The 23681-nt window shown below is 39.0% G+C and overlaps 1 protein-coding gene across 4 annotated transcripts in view; it reads left to right on the top strand.

Moving 5' to 3' along the window:
- The window catches only part of LOC111535634 (histone demethylase UTY), a 227888-nt gene that overhangs the window by 198213 nt on the left and 5994 nt on the right, over positions 1–23681 (top strand). The window contains exon 28 of one of the 4 annotated variants that reach the window (XM_026451720.2): positions 12342–12529. The exons of the other annotated variants lie outside the window; for them this stretch is intronic. Within the exon in view, the coding sequence (XP_026307505.1) occupies positions 12342–12345 (4 nt within the window). The 3' untranslated portion in view covers positions 12346–12529. Of the gene's footprint in view, positions 1–12341; positions 12530–23681 lie in introns of those variants that run through there. 4 annotated transcript variants of the gene reach the window in all.

Genomic DNA, 23681 nt, shown 5'->3' with positions numbered 1-23681 from the left:
AAAAAAAAAAAAAAAAAAAAAAAAAAATGTTCTGTAAATATGTGTCAGGTCCCTCTGGTCTATAGTGCATATTAAGTCCAATGCTGTTTTGTTCATTTTCTGTCTAATTGATCTGACTTGCCCTATGCCAAAAGTACGGTGTTGAAGTCTCTAGCCATTGTTGTACTGGGATCTCTATCTTTCTTTAGCTCTAATAATATGTGCTTTATATATATCTGTGTGCTACAGTGTTGGGTGCATATATATTTGCAATTGTTAACCCTTCTTATTGAATTGGCCCCTTTATCGTTATATAATGACTTTCTTTGTTCTTACAGATTTTATTTTGAAATCAGTTTTGTGGCATAAATACAGCTACTCCTGTTCTTTGCTCATTTTTGTTTGCATAGAATATCTCTTTTCATCCCTTCATTTTCAGTCTCTGTGTGTCTTTATAGGTAAAGGGCATTTCTTCTAGGCAGTATGTCATTGCCTCTTTTTAATTCTGCACTCAGCCACTCTCTTTCTTCTGATTGGAGAGCTTAGTTCATTTACATTCAATGTTGTGGATAAGGAGTTACTCCTGTAACTTTATTTTTGTCTCCTCATCATTCTGTGTTCTTTTTTTCTTTCCTTGCTGTCTCCCTTTTTGTGAAGGTGATTTTCTCTGGTGATACTGATGACAACTTAACACTAATAGCAAAAACAAGCAAAGAGAAAAGTAACAAACACTCACACTTTTAATTTATCCCCCTTTTAAACTTTCTGTTATTTCTATTTGTATCTTACTATATTGTCTGTATCTTGAAAACTTTTTGTAGTTATATTTGGTAATTGAAGAACTCCTTTTTGCATTTCTTTGCATTTCTTGTAGAGCGAGTCTGGTATTGGTGATATCCTTCATCTTTTGTTTGTCAGAAGTATTTCTTCTTTGTGTTTGATATTTTTGCTGGATCTACTATTCTGGAAGTTTTCTCCTTAAGCAGTTTAAGTATGTCATGCTGCTCTCTCTTGGCCTTTAGGGATTCCACCAAGAAGTCTGCTGACAGATGTATTGGAGCTTTTTTTTTTTTTGTATTTTATTTGTTTCCCTTGTCACTGCTTTTAGGTCTCTCCTTTGTCCTTGATCTTTGGTTATTTTATTCTTAAAGGCCTAAGAATGTTATTGGGGTTAAGTCTGCTTGGTGGACCGTGCGTGGTGGCCCACGCCTATAATCTAGCACTTTGGTAAGTCGAGGCGGGCCTACCACCTGAGATCAGGAGTTCGAGACAGCCTGGCCAACATGGTGAAACCCCGTCTCTACTAAAAAAAATACAAAAATTAGCTGAGTGTGGTGGTGGGCGCCTGTAATCCGGCTACTTGGGAGGCTGAAGTTGGAGAATTGCTTGAAGCCATGAGATGGAGGTTGCAGTGGGCCAACACAGTGCTACTGCACTCCGACCTGGGCAACAGAGTGAGACTCCATCTCAAAAAAAAAAAATCTGCTTGGTATTCTGTGACGCTGTTGTACTTAAATATTGATACCTTTCTCTAGGTTTGGGAAGTTCTCCATTTTTCCTTTCAATAAACTTTCTACCCTGATGTTTGTTATCTACCTTCTTTTTTTTGAGACAGAGTTTTGTTGTTGTTACACAGGCTGGAGTGCAGTAGAGCAATCCCAGCTCACTGCAACCTCCACCTCCCGGGTTCAAGTGAGTCCCCTGCCTCAGTCTCCCAAGTAGCTGGAATTCCAGGCACATGCCACCACTCCCAACTAATTTTGGGGTTTCGCTATGTTGGCCAGGCCTGGTGTCCTGACCTCAGGTGATCTACCCACCTCAGCCTCCAAAGTCCTGGTATTACAGATGTGAGCCACTGTGCCCGGCCTCTATCTCCTCTGTAAGGCCAACAACTCTTAGATTTGCCTTTTTAACACTCTCTGACAGTTCCTGTAGGTGGGCTTTAATCTTTTTTATTTGGTCTCCCCGATAGTATATTTTCAAATAGCCCATTTTCAAGCTCACTGATTCTTCTGACCAGTTCTGCTATTAGAAATCTCTGATGCATTCTTCAGTGTGTTAGCAGCATTTTTTAACTCTAGAATTTCTGCTTGACTCTTTTTAATCTCTTTTTCAAATTTATCTGATGGAATGCTGAATTCCTTCTCTGTTATGTTATGTGTAGTTGTGGTTCCTCAAAACAGCTATTTTGAATTATTTGTCTGAAAGGTCGTGAATCTCTTGTGTTTCTGGGACTGACCCCTGGTGCCTTACTTAATTTGGAGATACCATGTTTCTCTGGATTGTCGCAGATGTGGATGTTTGTCAATGTCTGGGCATTGAGGAGTTATTTATTTATTGTAATCTTCATGTCTGGGACTGCTTGTACCTGTGTTTCTCAGAGGAAGGTTTTCTAGGTATTCAAAGGTGATTTAGTGTTGTGATCTAAATCTTTGGTCAGGCCAGGTATGGTGGGTCATGCTTGTAATCCCAGCGCTTTGGAAGGCTGAGGTAGGTGGATCATGAGGTCAGGAGTTTGAGATCAACCTGGCCAACATACTGAAATCCCGTCTCTACTAAAAACACAAGAAATTGGCTAGGTACAGTGGCTCACACCTGTAATCCCAGCACTTTGAGGGGGCAAGGCAGCGAATCAAGAGGTCAGGAGATCGAGACCATCCTGGCGAACATGGTGAAACCCCGTCTCTACTAAAAATACAAAAAATCAGCCTGGTGCGGTGGCGGGCACCTGTAGTCCTAGCTACTCAGGAGCTGAGGCAGGAGAATGACATGAACCTGGGAGGCGGAGCTTGCAGTGAGCCAAGATCACGCCACGGCATTCCAGCCTGGGTGACAGAGCAAGATTCTGTCTCAAAAAAAAAATACAAAAAATTACCTGGGGGTGCTGGTGAGCACCTCTAATCCCAGCTACTCTCGGGAGGCTGAGGCAGGAGAATTGCTTGAACCCAGGAGGTGGAGGTTGCAGTGAGCCAAGATCATGCCATTGCACTCCAGCCCAGGTGACAGGGTGAAACTCCATCTCTAAAGAAAAAAATCTTCATTGCCACAGCCATATCTGCCTAACGGGCACCCCAAACCGAGTAACACTGTGATTTTTATGGACTCAGAGAGTTACCACCTTTGTGGTCTTGGTAATGATTCAGTAGAATTCTCTGGATTACCAGTTGTACACTCTTATTCTTTTCCCATACTTTTCTTCATACAAATGGGAGTCTTTCACCATGCTGAGACTCCTGGAGCTGAGGGACAGATGGCAAAAGCACCCTTGGGGACATCACCACAGGGACTGCACTGGGTCCAACCCAAACCCAGCACAGCACTGACTCTAACCACTGCCTGGCTCCTACTGATGTGCCCCACCTACATCAGTTAGCTGGTGGTGAATCTCTCCAGGAATGTGTCCTTCCTTTCAAGACATCAAGCTTCTCCCCAGCCAAGGGTGGGTCCAGAAATGCCACCTAAGAGACAAGGCCTTGAGTCTGGAATGTTAGGAATCTACTTGGTGCTCTGTTATATACTGTGGCTGAGTTGGTACTGAAACTACAAGACAAAGTCTCCCCGACTCTTCCCTCTCCTTCTTGCAGAAGTAGTCTGTCCACATGGTTTCTGTACTCCCAGACTCATAGAAAGTTCTGCCTGGCTCCACCGAAGTTCACGGAAGGCCCAAGAGCACTTCAGTCAGCTTATGCTGAATGCGGCCAGATTTGGATCTCTCTCTTTAAGCCAGCAGGTTCCTTTTTCCTCAGAGGGGGTCCAGGATTTCATCTGTGCCAACGCCTGAAATTGGGAGCGCCCAGGAACCTGCTTTGTGCTCTGCCCCACTGTGGCCACAGTAGTGCCCCAAGTGCAAGACAAAGTCCCCTTTACTCTTCCCTGTCCTTTCCTCAAGCAGAAGAAAGATTTCCTCATGGCTACCCCAGTTAAGAATGCATTGGGTCACACCTGAAGCCAGCATAGCCCTAGGTCTCAGCAAAGGATTGTGACAAATATTGTCAAGGTACGGCAGAGATTTCAAGGCCCAAGGCCTCTGTAGTCTGCAGATGTTGAATCTTGCCAGAACTAGGTCTTCTCTCCTTCAAAGGAGTGAGTTCTTTTCTGGCCCAGGGTATGTCTAGAAATGTCATTCAGGAAGTAGGGCCTGGAAAGGGGCTTCAGGACTCTGCATGATGGTGCTGCGTTCTACTCTGGCAGAGCTGGTATTCATGTTGCAAGACATAGTCCTCCTAATTCACCTTTTTCTCCCCAAGTGAAAAGAAAGAGTCTCTCCAAGAACTGCAAGCAGTGCTGCCTAGAATTGGGGAAAGCTGACGTAATTACTCCCTTGGCTACCCTCGCTGCTCTCTCACTTGGTCACATGCATCTCAATGTGTACCATGGCTCTGAGCCCAGTACAGCACTAGAACTTACCTGACAACTGCAGTCTTTCTGGCAGGTACTGACTTTTATGTTCATTTAGTACCCCAGAGCACATTAGTCCGTGTTGATGGGACCAGCTAGAACTCAGGTTCTGACTGCTGTGAAGGACAGTTCTCTGGCTAGATCTGTCTAAATGCTCCCCCAGTGGGTGCCAGCAAACTGACATCTCATGTTGCTTTTCACTGAGACAAGGCAGCACAGAATTTCAATGCAAAGTCCAACAATCATGGCTCTCTCTCCCCCAAGCACACATTCTTTGCTCAACATAGTCACTGACAGGGATTGGGAATGGGTGGTATCAGTGATTCAAAAGTGTCTTTTCTACTTCCTTCAGTGCCTTTTGAAAAATACTGTGTCAAAACTAGATATGGTGATTGCTTACCTGAGTTTTGGTTCTGATGAAGGTGCTTCTGTGTGTGAATAGTTGTTCAGTTTGGTGTTCCTGCAGGGGTAATGGTCACTGGAGTGTCCTTTTTGGCCCTCTTGCTCCCTTCTAAAGTATCGTATAGTTAACCCTTTTATTTTAAATTGACAACTTAATTTGGATCACATACAAAACACAACATTTTTACTGCCCTGTAGATAACACACTCTTTGTGCTGTTAAAGTTAGAGTTTGCCTCTTTTAACATTATATTAGCACATTTTAATCTTCTACCTTTTGTATTAGGATTAAGAGTAAATTATTCACCACTTTTACAGTGTTGCATTAATTTTTGTGTGTTCATAAATTTATGTTCAGAGTTATGTTTTTCTGTGTTTTTGCTTTGCTTTTTAATGTGTTTTTGTTTCAATTTGAAGAACTTCCTTAAGCATTTCTGTTAAGGCAGATCTCGTGCTAGCTCACTTAGTTTTGTGTGTCTGAGAAAGACTTTACATCTCATTTAATTTTAAAGGATAATTTTGCTGAGCATATTATTTTTTGAGGGCAGTTTTTTTTGTTGGTTTTTCCTTGCTCTGAGTATTATCCCAGTCTTCTCTGGCTTGTAAAGTTTCTCCTGATTCCCTTCAATTTGATGGGTTGTTCTTTTACTATTTTCAGCATGATTTTAAGCAATTATAATGTATCCTGCAAAGATCTCTTTATGGTTAGCTTATTTGCAGTTTTTGGGCATAATGAATTTGAATATGCATTTTATTCTCTAGTTTGTTTTATATCCTTCTTCCTTTCTCTACTTATTCATCCATTCATTCTTTCATTTTTGATAGGGGATCTTGCTCTGTTACCCAGGCTAGAGTGCAGTGGTATGATTAGGGCTCACTGTCCCAGGCTCGAGTGACCATCCCACTTCAGCCCCACTTAGTAGCTGGGACCACAGGAACATACCACTATGCCCAACAACTTTTTTTCTTTTTTGTGTAGAGAAAGGATTTCATCATGTCGTCAAGGTAGGGCTCAATCTCCTGAGCTCAATCTCCTGACTTCAAATGGTCTGTCTGCCTCGGCCTCCCAAAGTGTAGGGATTACTAGTCATGAGCCACCACATCTGGCCATTATTTATTTTAAGTAGGCTCTGCCCCTTTGTGTTTATTTTCTCCTTCATTAGCTTCCATAAGGCATAGAGCGTCTTGATAGTGTCCCGTAAGTCCTATATAGACTTTCTCACTGGGTTTGTCTTTTTTTTCTTGTCCCCAGACTGGGTAATTTTGAATAATCTGTGTTTGAGTTCAGTTAGTCCTTCTACTGCTTCAGTGAATCTTCTGTGAAGATTTTTCTTTTTTTTTTTTTTTTTGTTTTGTTTTGTTTTGTTTTTTGAAACGGAGTCTCGCAATGTCGCCCAGGCTGGAGTGCAGTGGCCGGATCTCAGCTCACTGCAAGCTCCGCCTCCCGGGTTTACGCCATTCTCCTGCCTCAGCCTCCCGAGTAGTTGGGACTACAGGCGCCGCCACCTCGCCCGGCTAGTTTTTTTTTTTTTTTTTTTTTCGTATTTTTAGTAGAGACGGGGTTTCACCGTGTTAGCCAGGATGATCTCGATTTCCTGACCTCGTGATCCGCCCGTCTCGGCCTCCAAAAGTGCTGGGATTACAGGCTTGAGCCACCGCGCCCGGCCAATTCAGTTATTATGTTCTTTAGTTTCAGTATTTCTGTTTTGTTTTGTCATAGTTTTTGTCACTTTGCTGAAGTTCTTGTTTTGTCGATGTATTGTTTACCTGATATTTAGTAGTCTGTGTTGTCTTTTAGCTCACTGAGCATCTTTAGGTGATTATTTTGAATTCCTTGTCAAGTGGTTTGTAGATCTTCATTTCTTTGGGGAGAGAAACTCAAAAATTACTATTTTCCTTTTGTGTTTTCATCTTTATTTGATATTTTTAATGTTTCTTGTAGCTTTTTTGGATGGCTGAGCATTTGAGGAAGTAATCACTTTTTTCTAACTTATGGACTGATGAGCAAAGATAATCACCTGCAGGTGCGTGCTTGATGGAGTAGCTTTATGTAGTACAGGGATTCTGGCTTCCAGGGTTGTCACAATGGCACTGTTTCTGTGCAGCCAAGGCCGCATTTATCTGTTGGTAGTGTAAGCTATTGAGGTTATCTGACTTTTTTCTCCTCACAAAGGGAAGTCTTAGTCACACTAGTGCTTGCTGATGCCGGGCCTAGCATGCAGTCGTTTTCATGGTGTCAGTGACATTGGTGTCTGATACACAGGCCATCATGGAGAGGGTGGTCACTCCTTTTCTAGGGGTTTCATGGCAGCTGCAGTGGCCGTTGAGGTTCTCAGTTACAGGTATGATCCTCTGCTGGGGAACATGGTTGCTCCTGCTATATGATAGCTTTGTCTTTTCCACTGTTACTAGCTGTCTCCAGGTATCTGAGCTGTGGTGTTCTTTTCAGTCACCAGAGTGGGAGGGCGTAGTATGGAAGCAAGTCTTTTGACTACTGCCCCTGAGCAAGCTAGTTGCCTGCCCTGCTGTCCTTTTCTCCTGAGGGAAACTCACTGATAAGAGTCCTCTGTTAAATGAGTTGTGCTGGTTTAAGAGATGTATGGTAAAATAAACATGAAACTGTTCTTCCTGCCGTTCTGTGAATTTATTCTGTTTATTTTTTTGTTTCTTTGCTCCATTGTATGTCTTTGGATTGTTAACTGGACACCTGGTCTCTCTCAGAGCTTTTTCCATTCATGGCTAGCTGTATAATTGTTTTTGTTGGCAGATGGAGGCTAGGATTTTCTATTCTACAGTCTCACTGTTGTGATTTCCTAATAACCTTTTGGGAATTTTAGATTAAGCAGTTAAATGTATATTTTTGTTATTAATAGGATGGCTTTTTCAAAGCTATTATCTATGTATTTTGTTAAAGGGGGAGGAAGATTTACCATGTTTCCAAAATGTGTTGGGTCAGTATCTTTTAAAAGTAATTCTGTCTTTTTTTAAAAAATAAAAACCTAATGTAAATTCAGAATTTTGTTCTAACAAATAATTTTATAATAATTTTACCAAAATTGTGAAGCCAGTATAGTGTACCTATGTACTATTTTATCTAGTTACTCATTTGATTTTTGGTCTGTGTTTGGATTTGAAAACTACAAGGGGTTTTAAAGAACATCCAGCCAAATTTCTACCTAATGTCATAATGGCATTTCTCATTTCCACAGTTTCTGGTTGGCCAGTTAGTAATTTCATCATGGTCATTAACTATAATTCTTGAAACATATTCACAGATTGCTGTAAAATATACTATTTGCTATCCAAATTTATGCAAAATTCATGACGCCAACAAGTGTTTGATAATCCTAGAACTCTGTGCCATACAGTGTGCCTTGCAATAATAGATCCAACAGTATATTAAGACAAAATTTTTACCTCCACATGGTTTAAATTCTAGCACAACCAGACAGAAAAATTCCAGATAGATAATAAAGTTACTGTTAGGTAATACGAGTAAAATTAAATTTGTGGTGGGGTGTTCACTTAAGTGAGAAACCAATGACAGGACATTTAGGTAGACTTAATAATTCTGAGCTGCTTAGGTAATTATTATGAAATTTTATGGAAACAGCTTCTGATTTATATTTTAATTCCAGCAATTACGACTTTATGAAAAATGAATGCCGAGTGCAAGATTAGAAGTAGAAAGAATTATTAGAAAGTAAATGCAACAATCTAACCTAGATTGAGGTTGTAGCACTGGAAGTTGAGTGAAAGATTATGTTGTGGTTATGTTATAAAAATATAGATCGTTTAACTTACTTATGGTTCGGGTGGTGGCATAGGAAGGAAATTGAATTAAAAAAACTTAGCTTTTATCCTCTTTTGTTCTTATCTAGTGTTAATGAATTTAAAACATATCCCATTTATGTTATTTTTATACTCTCCTATGATTATTCTTAATATCCTCTAAAACCTTTCCAGTTAGTCAAGATTCCTCTTTAAGAGGTCGGCAGGGAGGGTCATCTTTCATCATATGGGGTGCTCTCCATTTCTACAGTTCAGTTTAAGTTGTATTATCTTTGTGGTAGCAGTTGTCTTACTGTTGAACTAACATACAGATGTAGTTTGTTTCTCTTAGAAGAAAACAAGTATGAGAAAACAAGTTTCCTCATACTTCCCTTCTGTGATTGATTATTGTGTTTTAATCTAACTACATGTATGTATTTATCTGTGCTCTATTTCACCTGCAGAGTTTTGTTTTTATACTTACAAGATCTGGAATCATTGAATAGTTATTTTATTTATTATGATTTTTAAAAAATCTACTCCCAACTTTAGTTTTTGATACTAGAACCACCTTTTGTTATAACTCTGATTGAAAATATTACCCAGAATCATTCAACCGCCTCTGAAAATGTGTTAATGTCAACAACTGAAATTATTTTGCACCAGCCTAATACTTTTACCAGCCAACAGTGCTACTTTTATATGTATATATGTATGTATATATGGTATGTATGTGTGTATGCAATGTTCACAAATATTTGAGTGCTAACTGAATTTAAAGCACTGCATTGGGACTTGAAAGTTGATAAGTAGATAGTATGAGTTCTTACTGTATTTTTTCATTAGGGAGATAATCAAAAGAGACAATGGAGATAGAAAGGTTAAAGATAGCACTTGGGAATACATTGATTGAAAGTTGTAGATTTTATGATGTAATGTCTATAAAGCATGACATTTATCTCAAGTTTTGTTTTGTTTTTTGTTTTTGTCACACTCTCACTCTGTCACCCAGGCTGGAGTGCAGTGGCCGGATCTCAGCTCACTGCCAGTTCAGCCTCCCGGGTTCACACCATTCTCCTGCCTCAGCCTCCCGAGTAGCTGGCACTACAGGCGCCCGCCACCATGGCCAGCTAATTTTTTAAATATTTTTAGTAGAGACAGGGTTTCAGTGTGTTAGCCAGGATGGTCTGAATCTCCTGACCTCGTGATCTGCCCACCTTGGCCTCCCAAAGCGCTGGGATTACAGGCATGAGCCACTGCACCCAGCCTTATCTCAATTATTGTAGCCTGCATCACATACCTACAGACAAAGTATTTAAAAATATATCTTTCTAATATGAAAGCACTTCTAAATAATGATGACACATGACTCCACTTCAAGACAGTAACAACTTGAAGAAATTGGATACCAATGTTAGAAAAAGCTGTTGGAAATGTAGAACTTGAGATTTAAAGCAGGAAGCTAACTGAGGCATTCTGTGTACTAGTTTGTAATTGCCCTAACAGAGAGAAAACATTATATATATAATATATATAATGTATATAACATTTTATATATATGTAACATTTATTTTATAAAATATATTTAAATGGTTAAAATTTTATATATAATATATTACTGTGATATAATCAGGAAAATAAAACACTACAATATTGCTGTGATAAAAGTGTTTATTATATATAGCATGTATGAGATGTTACTAAATTTACCTTAAAGCTTAAAAAAAATTTAGTGGAAAGATATTTGTTCCTGCCCTTTATCTATGTTCATCAAAATAAAGGTTTCTACTCTGATTTTTTTTTAATGAGTTTATTGAACGTGAAAGGAAATCCTCACTTTTTGCAATGCATCATTGATAGTTTCAGATATATGAAATGTATTTTTGGTCTGTATATTCTTTAGATAGTTCTGTGACTCTTTGTTTTCATGAGACTTGTGTATTCATTATGTCTTACTATTGAAGCATTTCTTTCAACAGAATCCATGAAAGGAATTAAGTGATAATGCTGCAGCTACTGGTTAGATTTTTCAGTGTAATTTAAAACGACCTTCTTTGTGTAGTTAAATGGCAAATGTGATCTGCTACAATAGTAAATAAGACTAGCTGTGACAAGCATAGTAAAAAATAAAAACTTTAGAGGGAGGTTACCTAACCTTATTATCAGTTAACCACATTATTAATTCTGGGTTATGCAACAATAGGTTAATTTGTTATTTGCCATTTAAAGCACCATGATAAATATGAGACCACTTGAAAATCAATCAAAAACAATAGTAAGTAGCACATTTTCTTCTGAAAAGCTGAACTTTTAGGAAATCTTTAATTCAGGGGAATATGTCAGACAGGAATTAGAGTAGAAATCATTCTTTCTAGAATACATAGTTTTAAAAAATCAATCCTCAGTGATCCACAAAGAATTATGTATTGTAGAATTCATAAATATAAACTAGTAGTCCCAGCTACTCAGGAGGCTGAAAAGGGAGAATCACCTGAGCCCAGGAGGTATAGGTCATAGCAGTGAGCCAAGTCACTGCACTCAGCTTCAATGACAGAGTGAAACTATGCCAATTTATTTATTTATTTATTTATTTATTTATTTATTTATTTATTTATTTTCTGAAATTTAAACAGTTCAATTCCAAAGAAATCAACATAAAGTTGATTTGTTACATATCCTTTGACTATCATTTAAAGCATTACTTATATTTCACTTTTAAAATTTGCTATCTTAAACGTACATGTACTTTCATTCATTATGCTTCTTATGATGTAACAACTGTTATTTGTTTTTCTTTGACTTTGTAGACAGACTTGGGAGATGTTCTATTTAATGTCACAGGAAAGTGTTAAAAGGAGAGCAGCATAGAATAGTGGTGAGAAATCTAAGCCCTGGAGTCTGATGTGCATATAGTCTTGGTTTCTTCACTTCTTTGTCTTGGGGTCTCATGACCAGTTACTAAACTTGTATAATTCTTGCTTCCTTTTCTGCAAAAGTAACAAATAGTAACAATATCTTACATGATTTTTCAGAAATTATTTGGGCCTTAGAATAGAGAGTGGTCTAAATATGTTTTCAATGTGTGAACTACTAACATTTCAATTGGCACTTATGCCACAATTTTTTCCAACTCAAAAAGTAAACTTTAATAATGGTAATTATTTTAACTGTGTTTAGGAATTTTTCATATTGATTTCAGATAATATGTTTCTCATTTATTGAGCACAAATTGTTCAACCCTTTGCATATCATAATAGTTTTATATTACTACTTTAACAAAATACTACAGATTTCCTGACCAGATTTATTAAAAAACATAAATTTATTATCTTAAAATTATAGGAAAAGATTATAAGGAAGAATCTGTTGGCCTGTGTTTTCTAGCTTCTTGAGAGTGTACATTCCTTAATTTATGGACACTTTCTTTCTTTGAAACCTGCAAAGTTTGATCATGTCTTTCTCACATTGCATCATTCTGACATTAATTCTTCTGTTTCCTTCTTTTATTTTTATGGCCCCTTGCCATTATGTTGGACCCCACCAGATAATCCAGGATAATTTTATGTCAGATTTCAGAGTCAGCTGATGAGATACCTTAAATCTGCAAATTTAATATCCTTTGCCTTGCTGCATGATATAATAACAGATTATGGGAATTAAGATCTGGACATCCTTGTTAGGGAGGTGGATGTGGTTGTTATTCTGCTTACTGTATATATGTTAATACTCATATTATCTTACTCTTCATAGATAAATAATGATAAAATAGATATCATTATTTCCTTTTTATAGGTGAGGAAAATCAGATCCAGGATCTGCTCCAAACAAACTAGTTTACTACAGAGTAATGGATACACAGACACTAGAACCATGTTGCTTGTATTTAAATCCCATCTTCCTTTTTTGTATACTTGAGTTTCCTCAGTTCCTAATATATTTATTTGTGAATCTATAGTGTGCATCAATTGCCCAGGAAAATAAAGCCCCTTATTGTTACACTTTTAAAATTGTTTTATTTTGATATATTTATTTCTAATCAATACTTTTCCTTATTCTAATATTACAAGTGTATTTTATTTCAAGTATATTTAATCCTATACTCTTAATAAAGTCCAACTCTAAAACACCTCTTTTTAGAAGGCTTCATTTCTGTAGCCTGTTGTCCTTGCTATCCATAGTCGTCATCATCTTAAGTGTCTTATCATTGTACAAATAGGTTATTGATTAGGTTAGAATACACTATGTACAGTAGGTAGATTAGAGTTTTTTGTTTGTTTGTTTTTGAGACAAGGTCTCACTGTCACCCAGGCTGGAGTGCACTGACATAATCTTGGTTCACTGCCATCTCCACCTCATAGGCTCAAGCAATCCTACCACCTCAGACTCCCACGTAACTGGGACCACAGGGGCCTGCCACCACACTGGCTAATTTTTTGTATTTTTGGTAAACACAAGGTTTTGCTGTGTTGCTGAGGTTGGTCTCGAACTCCTAAGCTCAGGGAATACCCCGACTTCCACCTCCCAAAGTGCTGGGATTACAGGTGTGAGTTACCACACCCAGACTTGTACACTATGTAGAATAGAATGTGCAATGTATTTCAAATAGAATTGTCAGGTTTATCAAATGTTTAGTGAAATTGTTGATGGTTATTGTGATACCTTTTTTTTTGTCTTCTTAAAATAATTTAAACAAGAGACACGCAGCAAAAGAGCTGTGCAATAGAGTAATTCTTTGCAAAAGAAAAAGAGTGTGTTGAAATGTAGGTACAGAATAGAGAGAATACACCCAGAGAGAGAGAAACACAACATCCTGAGAGGGGATGGGCTTCTCATAGGTATCAAAGACTGGCCTCAGGGAGACTAGCAACAACTCCCTGTGTGGGAATCTTACATGATTATTCATAAGGAAGTCAGAAAGATGTTGCTAGTAAGCATGTTGTGGGTGGTCTTCTGGGTGCACTGTAGGTACTTGTTCATATGTCACATGTCTCATTAGCATCTTAAATCTACCCATGGGTGTGCTTTTTTTGTATTAAAATGAGCAAAGGGTCATTTGAGGATAGGTAAAATCTTCAGATGTACATAAAATCAAAATGTACGTGCTCTTTAGAGGGAGAAGTTCTACTGAAGATAGCTTAGGTTGAATGAGCTCAATGACAATGCAAATGCTAAGGCTTACTGTGTTGGCTATAAGATCACTCCTGTTGCAGTAGGTTCCCAAGAACACGGTCATTTCCTTGATTACCTATTCTGCCCCAAAACATTATTTAGGCTTTTCTTTCAATGCAGAAGCCACTTTTATTCCATGCCTTTTCATACATTCTTGTATCCAAACAACTAAAAGAAAGTCTTAAGAAATAAGATTGATTTGACTCTAGGAGGTGGCTGGCAAGATGGCTGAATAGGAACAGCTCTGGTCTGCAACTCCCAGTGAGATCAATGCAGAAGACAGGTGATTTCTGCCTTTCCCACTGAGGTACCCTGTTCATCTCATTGGGACTGGTTAGAAAGGGGGTGCAGCCCACAGAGGCCGAGCCAAAGCAGAGTGGGACATTGTCTTACCCAGGAAGGGGTCAGGGAACTCCCTCCCCCAGCCCAGGGAAGCCGTGAGGGGCTGTACCATGAGGAATGGTGCAGTCAGCTCAGATACTATGCTCTCCTCACAGTCTTCACAATCCGCAGACCAGGAGGATTCCCTCAGGTGCCTATACCACCACGGCCCTGGGTTTCAAGCCCAAAACTGGGTGGCCGTTTGGGCAGACACCAAACTACAGTTTTTTGTTTGTTTGTTTGTTTGTTTCATTTTGTTTGGTTTTGTTTTGTTTTTTCATGCCCCCAGTGGAGCCTGGAAGGGCCACCAAGACAGAACAGTTCAATCCCCTGGAAAGGGGGCATGAAGCCATGTAGTCAAGTGGTCTAGTTTAGTAGAGCCCTCAAAGCCCAGCAAGCCGAGATCCACTGGCTTGAAATTCTTGCTGTCAGCATAGCAGTCTGTAGTCAACCTAGGACGCTCAAGCTTGGTGTAGGGAGGGATCTCTGCCATTACTAGGGAGGGATGTCTGCCATTACTGAGGCTTGAGTAGGCAGTTTTCCCGTCACAGTGTAAACAAAGCCTCTGGGAAGTTCAGAATGGGCAGAGCCCACTGCAGCTGAACAAAGCCGCTATAGACTGCCTCTCTAGATTCCTCCTCTCTGGGTAGGACATCTCTGAAAGAAAAGCAGCAGCCCCAGGCAGGGGCTTATAGATAAAATTCCCATCTCCCTGGAACACAGCACGTGGGGGAAGGGGCAGCTGTGGGCACACACTTAAACAGTTCCCTACCAGTTGGCTCTGAAAACAGCAGCAGATCTCCCAGCACAGCACTCAAGCTCTGCTAAGGGATAGAGTGCCTCCTCAAGTAGGTCCCTGAACCCCATGCCTGCTGACTAGGAGACACCTCCCAGCAGGGGTCGACAGACACTTCATACAGCGGAGCTCCAGTTGACATCTGGCAAGTGCCCCTCTGAGACAAAGCTTCCAGATGAAGGAGCAAGCTGCAGTCTTTGCTGTTCTTCAGCCTTCGCTGGTGAAAACCAGGCAAACAGGATCTGGAGTGGACCTCTAGCAAACCTGCAACAGAAGGGACTATTAGAAGGGAAACTAACAGAAAGGAACAGCATCAACATCAATAAAAAGGACGTCCAAACAGAAACCCAATGTGAAGGTGAACAACATCAAAGATCAAACTTAGATAAATCAACAAAGATCAAACTTAGATAAATCCCAAAAAGGCTGAAAATTCCAAAAACTAGAATACCTCTTCTCCTGCAGAGGATCACAGCTCCTTACCAGCAAGGGAACAAAACTGGACAGAGAATGAGTTTGACGAATTGACAGAAGTAGGCTTCAGAAAGTAGGAAATAACCTTCTTTGGGTAAAGGTGCATGTTGTAACCCAATGCAAGGAAGCTAAAAACCTTGAAAAGAGGTTAGACGAATTGTTAACAAGAATAACCAATTTAGAGAAGAACGTAAATGACCTGATGGAGCTGAAAAAAACATCATGGGAACTTCATGAAGCATACACAAGTATCAATAGCTGAATCGATCAAGCGGAAGAAATCATATCAGAGATTGAAGACAACTTAAAGTTGCATTGATCCCTTTACCACTATGTAATGCCCTTCTTTGTCTCTTTCCGTCTTTGTTGGTTTAAAGTCTGTTTTATCAGAGACTAGGATTGCAACCCCTCCTTCACTTTAAAGTGAAGCGTAAAGCCGAGATTAGAGAAAAAAGAATGAAAAGGAATGAACAAAGTCTGCAAGAAGTATGAGACTATGTGAAAAGACCAAACATACATTTGATTGAAAGTGATGGGGGGAGAATGGAACCAAGTTGTAAGACACTCCAGGATATTATCCAGGAGAACTTCCTCAAGCTAGCAAGACAGGCCAACATTCAAATTCAGGAAATACAGAGAACACCACAAAGATACTCCTCGAGAGAGCAACCCCGAGACACATAATCATCAGATTCACCAAGGTTGAAATGAAGGAAAAAATATTAAGGGCAGCCACAGAGAATGGTCAGATTACCCACAAAGGGAATCCCATCAGACTAACAGTGGATATCTCTGCAGAAACCCTAAAGAGAGTGGGGGCCAATATTCAACACTCTTAAAGAAAATAATTTTACAGAATTTCATATCCAGCCAAACTAAGCTTCATAAGCGAAGGAGGAAAAAAAAATTCTTAACAAACAAGCAAATGCTGAGAAACTTTGTCACTACCAGGCCTGCCTCACAAGAACTCTTGAAGGAAGCACTAAATATGGAAAGGAACAACTGGAACCAACTATGCGAAAACTACCAAATTCTATGGAGACCGTCAACACTATGAAGAAACTGCATCAACTAACGGGCAGAATAATCAGCTAGCATTATAATGACAGGATCAAATTCACACATAACAATATTAACCTTAAGTGTTAATAGGCTAAATGTTCCAATTAAAAAGACACAGACTGGCAAATTGAATAGACAGTCAAGACCTATCAGTGTGCTGTATTCAGGAGACCCGTCTCACGTGCAGAGACATAGGCTCAAAAAACAAACAAAAAAAAAAAGATGAAGATTTAGCAAGCAAGTGGAAAGCAAATAGAAGGAGGGGTTGCAATCCTAGTCTCTGATAAAACAGACTTTAAACCAAAAAAGATGGAAAGAGACAAAGAAGAGCATTACATAATGGTAAAGGGATCAATGCAACCAAAAAAGCTAACTGTCCTAAATATATATATATGCAGCCAATAACAGGAGCACTCAGATTTATAAAGAAGGTTCTTAGAGACCTGCAAAGAGACTTAGATTCCCACACACTAATAGTGACAATAATAGTGGGAGGCCTTAACACCCCGCTGTCAATATTAGATCAACAAGACAGAAAATTAGCAAGGATATTCAGGACTTTGAACTCAGCTCTGGACCAAGCAGACCTAACAGACATCTACAACTCTCCACCCCAGATCAACAGAATATACTTTCTTCTCAGCACCACATTGCATTTACTTGGAAACTGACCACATAATTGGAAGTAAAACACACCTCAGAAAATGCAAAAGAATGGAAATCTTAACAGGCTCTCACCCCGCAGTGCAATCAAATTAGAACTCAGGATTAAGAAACTCACTCAAAACCCCACAAATACATGGAAACTGAACAGCCTGCTCCTGAATGACTACTGGGTAAATAACGAAATTAAGGAAAAAATAAAGAAGTTATTTGAAATCAATGAGAGCAAAGACATATAACATACCAGAATCTCTGGAACACAGCTAAAGTATTGTATAGAGGGAAATTTTTAGCACTGAATACCCACAGGAGAAAGCAGGAAAGATCTAAAATCGACACACTAACATCACAATTAAAAGTTCTAGAGAAGCAAGAGCAAACAAATTCAAAAACCAGCAGAAGACAAGAAGTAACTAAGATCACAGCAGGACAGAAGAAGATAGAAACACAAAAAAACCTTCAAAAAATTCATGAATCCAGGAGCTGATTTTTTGAAAAGATCCATAAAATAGACCACTATCCAGACTAATAAAGAAGAGAAAATAATCATATACACGCAATAAAAAATGATAAAGGGGAGCTCACTACTGATCCCACAAATTCAAATCATAATCAGAGAATACTATAAACAACTCTATGCAAGTAAAGTAGAAAATCTAAAAGAAATAAATAAATTCCTGGACACATACACCCTCCCAAGACTAAACCAGGAAGAACTCGAATCCCTGAATAGACCAATAACAAGTTCTGAAACTGAGGCATTAATTAATACCCTATCAACCAAAAAAAAACTCAGTACCAGACAGATTCACAGCTGAATTCTATCAGAGGTACAAAGAGGAGCTGGTACCATTCCTTCTGAAACTATTCCAAACAATAGAAAAAGAGGAATACCTCCCTAACTCATTTGATGAGACCAGCATCATTTCGATACCAAAACCTGACAAAGACACAAGAAATAAAGAAAATTTCATACTAATGTACCTGATGAACATCAATGCAAAAATCCCACAATAAAATACTGGCAAACTAAATCCAGCAGCCCATCAAAAAGCTTATCCACTGCAATCAACTTGGCTTCATTTCTGGGATGTGAGGCTGGTTCACCATACACAAATCAGTAAACGTAATCCATCACATAAACGGAACCAATGAAAAAAACACGTGATTATCTCAATAGATACAGAAAAAGCCTTCAACAAAATTCAGCACCCCTTTACAAATCTCAGTAAATGAGGTATTGATGGAACGTATCTCAAAATAATTGAGCTATTTATGACACACCCACAGCCAATATCATACTGAATGGGCAAAAACTGGAAGCATTCACTTTGAAAACTGGCACAAGAGAGGGATGCCCTCTCTCTCCACTCCTATTCAACATAGTGTTGGAAGTTCTGGCTAGGGCAATCAGGCAAGAGAAAGAAATCAAGGGTATTCAGTTAGGAAAAGAAAACCAGACTGGGGTACCTGTTTCTCTGGGAGGCAGATCCTTCCATTATCCTGTTTGAATGTCTTAAATTTCTAAGGTAGCCACATCCACAGTTAAAATACTCCAGGGGGAAAAAATTATTAAATGAATGTTGTTCAGTTAAGCAGAGTGCATGTAAATTTTGTTTCATTACTAATCTAGAATATTTATATCATTGTTACCTTCAGTTGGTTTAAATAGTCTTCAATGGGCTGGGCGGGGTGGCTCAAGCCTGTAATCCCAGCACTTTGGGAGGCCGAGATCATGAGGTCAGGAGATCGAGGCCATCCTAGCTAACATGGTGAAACCCCGTCTCTACTAAAAAATACAAAAAACTAGCTGGGCGAGGTGGCGGGCACCTGTAGTCCCAGCTACCTGGGAGGCTGAGGCAGGAGAATTGCGTAAACCTGGGAGGCGGAGCTTGCAGTGAGCTGAGATCCGGCCACTGCACTCCAGCCTGGGCGACAGAGCGAGACTCCGTCTCAAAAAAAAAAAAAAAATGTAAAAGAAAACCAGCACAAGACATGGATGCCCTCTCTCACCACTCCTTTTCAACATAATATTGGAAGTTCTGGCCAAGGCGATCAGGGAAGAAAAAAATTAAAACGTATTCAAGTAGGAGGAGAGGAAGTCAAATTGTCTCTGTTTGCAGATGACATGATTGTATATTTTGAAAACCCCATCATCTCAGCCCCAGATTCCTAAAGCTGATAAGCAACTTCATTAAAGTTTCAGGAAACAAAAGTCAATGTGCAAAAATCACAGTTCTTCCTGTACACTGATAATAGCCACATCATGAGTCAACTCCCATTCACAATTGCTGCAAAGAGAATTAAGTACCTAGGAATACAACTTTCAAGGGATGTGAAGGACCTTTTCAAATACAACTACAAAACCACTGCTCAAGGGAATAAGAGAGGACACAAACAAATGGAAAAACATTCCATGCCCATGAATAGGAAGAATCAATATTGTTGTTGCCATACTGCTCAAAATAATTTATAGCTTTAGTGCTATCCCCATCAAGCTACCGTTGACTTTCTTCACAGAGTTAGAATAAACTACTTGTAAATTTCATATGGAACCAAAAAATAGCTCGCATAGCCAAGGCAATCCTAAGCCAAAGGAACAAAGCTGGAGGCATCACACTACCTGACTTCAATCTATACTACAAGACTACAGTAACCAAAACAGCATGGTACTGGTACCAAAACAGATGCATAGACCAATGGGACAGAACAGAGGTCTCAGAAATAATGACTAACATCTGCAACCATCTGGTCTTGACAAACCTGACAAAAACTAGCAATGGGGGAAGCATGCCCTATTTAATAAATGGTGTTGGGAAGACTGGCCTATATGCGGAAAACTGAAACTCGACACCTTTTTTACACCTTATGCAAAATTAACTCAAGGTGGATTAAAGACTTAAATGTAAGACCTAAAACCATAAAAACCGTAGAAGAAAACCTAGGCAATACCATTCAGGATGTAGGCCTGGGCAAAGACTTTATGACTATAACACCAAAAGCAATGACAACAAAAGCCAATATTAACAAATGGGATCTAATTAAACTAAAGAACTTTTCTGCATAGCAAAATGAACAGGCATCCTACAGAATGGGTGAAAATTTTTGCTATCTATCCATCTGACAAAGGGCTAACATCCAGAATCTACAAGGAACTTTACAAATCTGCGAGAAAAAAAACAACCCCAGCAAAAAGTGGGCTAAGAATGTGAACAGATACTTTTCAAAAGAACACATGTTCTTTTGAACATGAAACATGAAAAAAAGCTTATCAACACTGATCATTAGAGAAATGCAATCAATACCATAGTGGGAGACCATCTCACACCACATAGAATGGTGATCATTAATCAGGAAACAACAGATGTTCACGAGTAGGTGGAGAAATAGGAATGTTTTTATACTGTTGGCGGGAGTGTAAATTAGTTCAGCAATTGTGGAAGACAGTGTGGTGCTTCCTTAAGGAACTAGAACCAGAAATACCATTTGACCCAAGAATTCCATTACTGGGTACATACCCAAAGGATTATAAATTATTCTACTATAGAAACACAAGCACACGTATTTATTGCAGCACTGCTCACAATAGCAAACACTTGGAACCAACCCAGATGCCCATCAGTAATAGTCTGGATAAAGAAAATGTGGCACATATATACCATGGAATGTGCAGCCAAAAAAAAGGATGAGTTCATGTCCTTTGCAGATACGTGGATGAAGCTGGAAACTATCATTCTCAGCAAACTAACACAGGAACAGAAAACCAAATATTGCATGTTCTCACTCCTAAGTGGAGGTAGAACATTAAGATCACATGGATACAGGGAGGGGAACATCACACACCAGGGCCTGTCAGAAGTCAGGGATTAGGGGAGGAATAGCATTAGGATAAATACCTAATGTGAGTGACGGGTTAATGTGTGCATCAAACCACCATGGCACATATGTACCTACGTTAACAAGCCTGCATTTTCTGCACATGTATCCCAGAGCTTAAAATATACAAAGTAAATAAATAAATAAATAAGATGGATTTTCAAAAATCTAGGAGTTTACTGCTTCTGTGGTTCCTAAAGTTGTTTTTTATCCTATTCCTAATACAGTTGTGCAGTAGAAGCTTTATCAGCTTCTATTTTTTCCCCACTTCAGAGCAGAGTATGATAAAATATATAAACTTAAAGTAATTTTGTCTCAATCCTGTTGCCTTTTAGAAGTCTCAGTATTCCTGGTGTTTTATGCCTTAACAGAAGGCCACAATATGCCTGTTCATTTCCCTTATTTTTATATTTTTTAAATTGAATTTGTAATTGTTGTAGGATAAATCTATTCAAATTGAGCAAAATGAAGAAATGTCAACACTGCATTTCTGTGGCTGTGTATAGGCCATTCAGAATATTCAAAAGTTCTCTTCAGATGAAATCTGTATCAAAGCCAACAGTTTATATTAAAACAAGTCTTGAAATTTATCTTGAATCTTTTAAATATTCTTTACCTTAATACTATTACTTTCTCTGTATTCTTCCCTACCCTTTAATTGAATTAGATCCTCATTTATGTGGTCTCCATTAAAGCCTCTACCTTTCAAAATTATTGTTGTTCTTTATTCATTTCCTACTGCTGCCTTCTAAAGTGGTAAGGAATAAAAATTGATTTGAAGGAGAATACATGAGAACATGGAGTAACCACAATTCAGTTATTCAGTATTGTTCATATAACAGCAGTCAGCTTTTAAGATTTCACTGTTTAGGCATATAATTCTCTACCATCATTCCAGAGAGTCTGCTTGTAGAATGGCTGTTGTAATATATAATAACAATATTATTATTTTTATATTAATATTATTCAACTGTTTGTTTCTGTAGTGTCTATAGAAATACTATTCATTCTTAGTGTTTAGTTCTAGCAACCAAGCATTATTCCTTTGTAGTGTTTTGCCTCGTTTTTATATGAAATTTCAAAACTAAGTATAAAGTAATACAATAAAAACTGTGATGTAATTGTCAAAATAATGAGAATTATTGGAAATGAAAGTTTATCTGCTGAGGAATAAGTAGAACCAAACTGCACAGAACTAAGCTTCATTATACATTCATATACAGGTGTGGTGGCTCATGCCCGTAATCTGAGCACCTTGGGAGACCAAAGCAGACATTTGAGACCAGCCTGGCCAATATAGTGAAAGCATGTCTCCACTAAAGTTACAGAAATTCACCGGGTGCGGTGATGTGTACCTGTAATCTCAACTACTCGGGAGGCTGAGGCAGGAGAGTTGGTTGAACCCAGGAGGCAGAGGTTGCAGTGAGCCAAGATCATGCCATTGCACTCCAGCCTGGGTAACAAGCGCTAAACTCTGTCTCAAAAAAAAGAAAAAAACTAACCCTCATTGTCTGGGGGAACATAATGGTTTTTTTAGCCCCAAGGATTTTATCTTCATGAAAGACAGTTGCACAGGGTGGTGGGATGAGTGGGTACAAAAATTGACAAATGGTGAGAAGAGAGTATGGAAGACATAGTAAGAGTAAGCTTACTTATGTAGGAAATTGGATCCCTAATTAAATAGCCTTATAACATCATGCAAACTTTCCCTTTTTGACCCCCACATTTCCCACTTAGTTAAATGGGTATGGATGCTTCTTGCACTGAGCTGTTATGAGAATTATGTGGCATATCTAATGTACCAATTCCATGTCTTGTGTCTGGTACTAAGCCTTCATGATTGCTACCTCTTTGTGGCACTTTATTTTCTCATTTGGAAACATGGTTGAATTTGCAAAAAACACAAATTCATAAAATTTGAAACATTATTTTCCTGTGAAATATGACATGTTTTGAAACACTGTTTTGAAAACATATGCAGTAATATCCCTGTACCCAGAAGTGAAATCATGTAGGAGAAGGATGAGAGGAAAACATCAGTAGATGCTACAGATCCAGTGTGGTTTATATTCTTACTTTTTGACATGAACCGAATTTTTCACTTGTGTCCCCTGGCACCTCTTTCAGACATACAAAAACTCACAATAAGGCTCTGGTAAAATTCGACAAAAATATGGCTTTGTTTCTAAATAGGCATAATTGCTAAAGGCAAACCGAAAATTATGTATTTTATATTATACTTCAGGAATTTGTCAGGCCACGTTAGGCTTATCTTGCTGTACTTGTCTTGTGTTTTTAAAGGTTTCCATATTTTGTATATAATATCCCTAATGAGTTTGCCCCAGGGTTACTTATAGGAATTTTAATTTAAAAAGTAAAGAAACATAACTAGTACCTGGCAAGCAACAAATGGCAAGAAAATATAAATTAAGGGCCGGGCGCGGTGGCTCACGCCTGTAATCCCAGCACTTTGGGAGGCCGATGCGGGCGGATCACAAAGTCAGGAGATCGAGACCACGGTGAAACCCTGGCTCTACTAAAAGTACCAAAAAAAGTTAGCCGGCGCCGTGGCGGGCACCTGTAGTCCCAGCTACTCGGGAGGCTGAGGCAGGAGAATGGCGTGAACCCGGGAGGCGGAGCTTGCAGTGAGCTGAGATCCGGCCACTGAACTCCAGCCTGGGCGACAGAGAGAGACTCCGTCTCAAAAAAAA

Source organism: Piliocolobus tephrosceles, chromosome Y (genome assembly GCF_002776525.5).
Source record: "Piliocolobus tephrosceles isolate RC106 chromosome Y, ASM277652v3, whole genome shotgun sequence".
Classification (NCBI taxonomy): domain Eukaryota; kingdom Metazoa; phylum Chordata; class Mammalia; order Primates; family Cercopithecidae; genus Piliocolobus; species Piliocolobus tephrosceles.
Note: the sequence above shows the minus strand (reverse complement) of the source record. Positions and strands in the feature narration are given on the sequence as shown.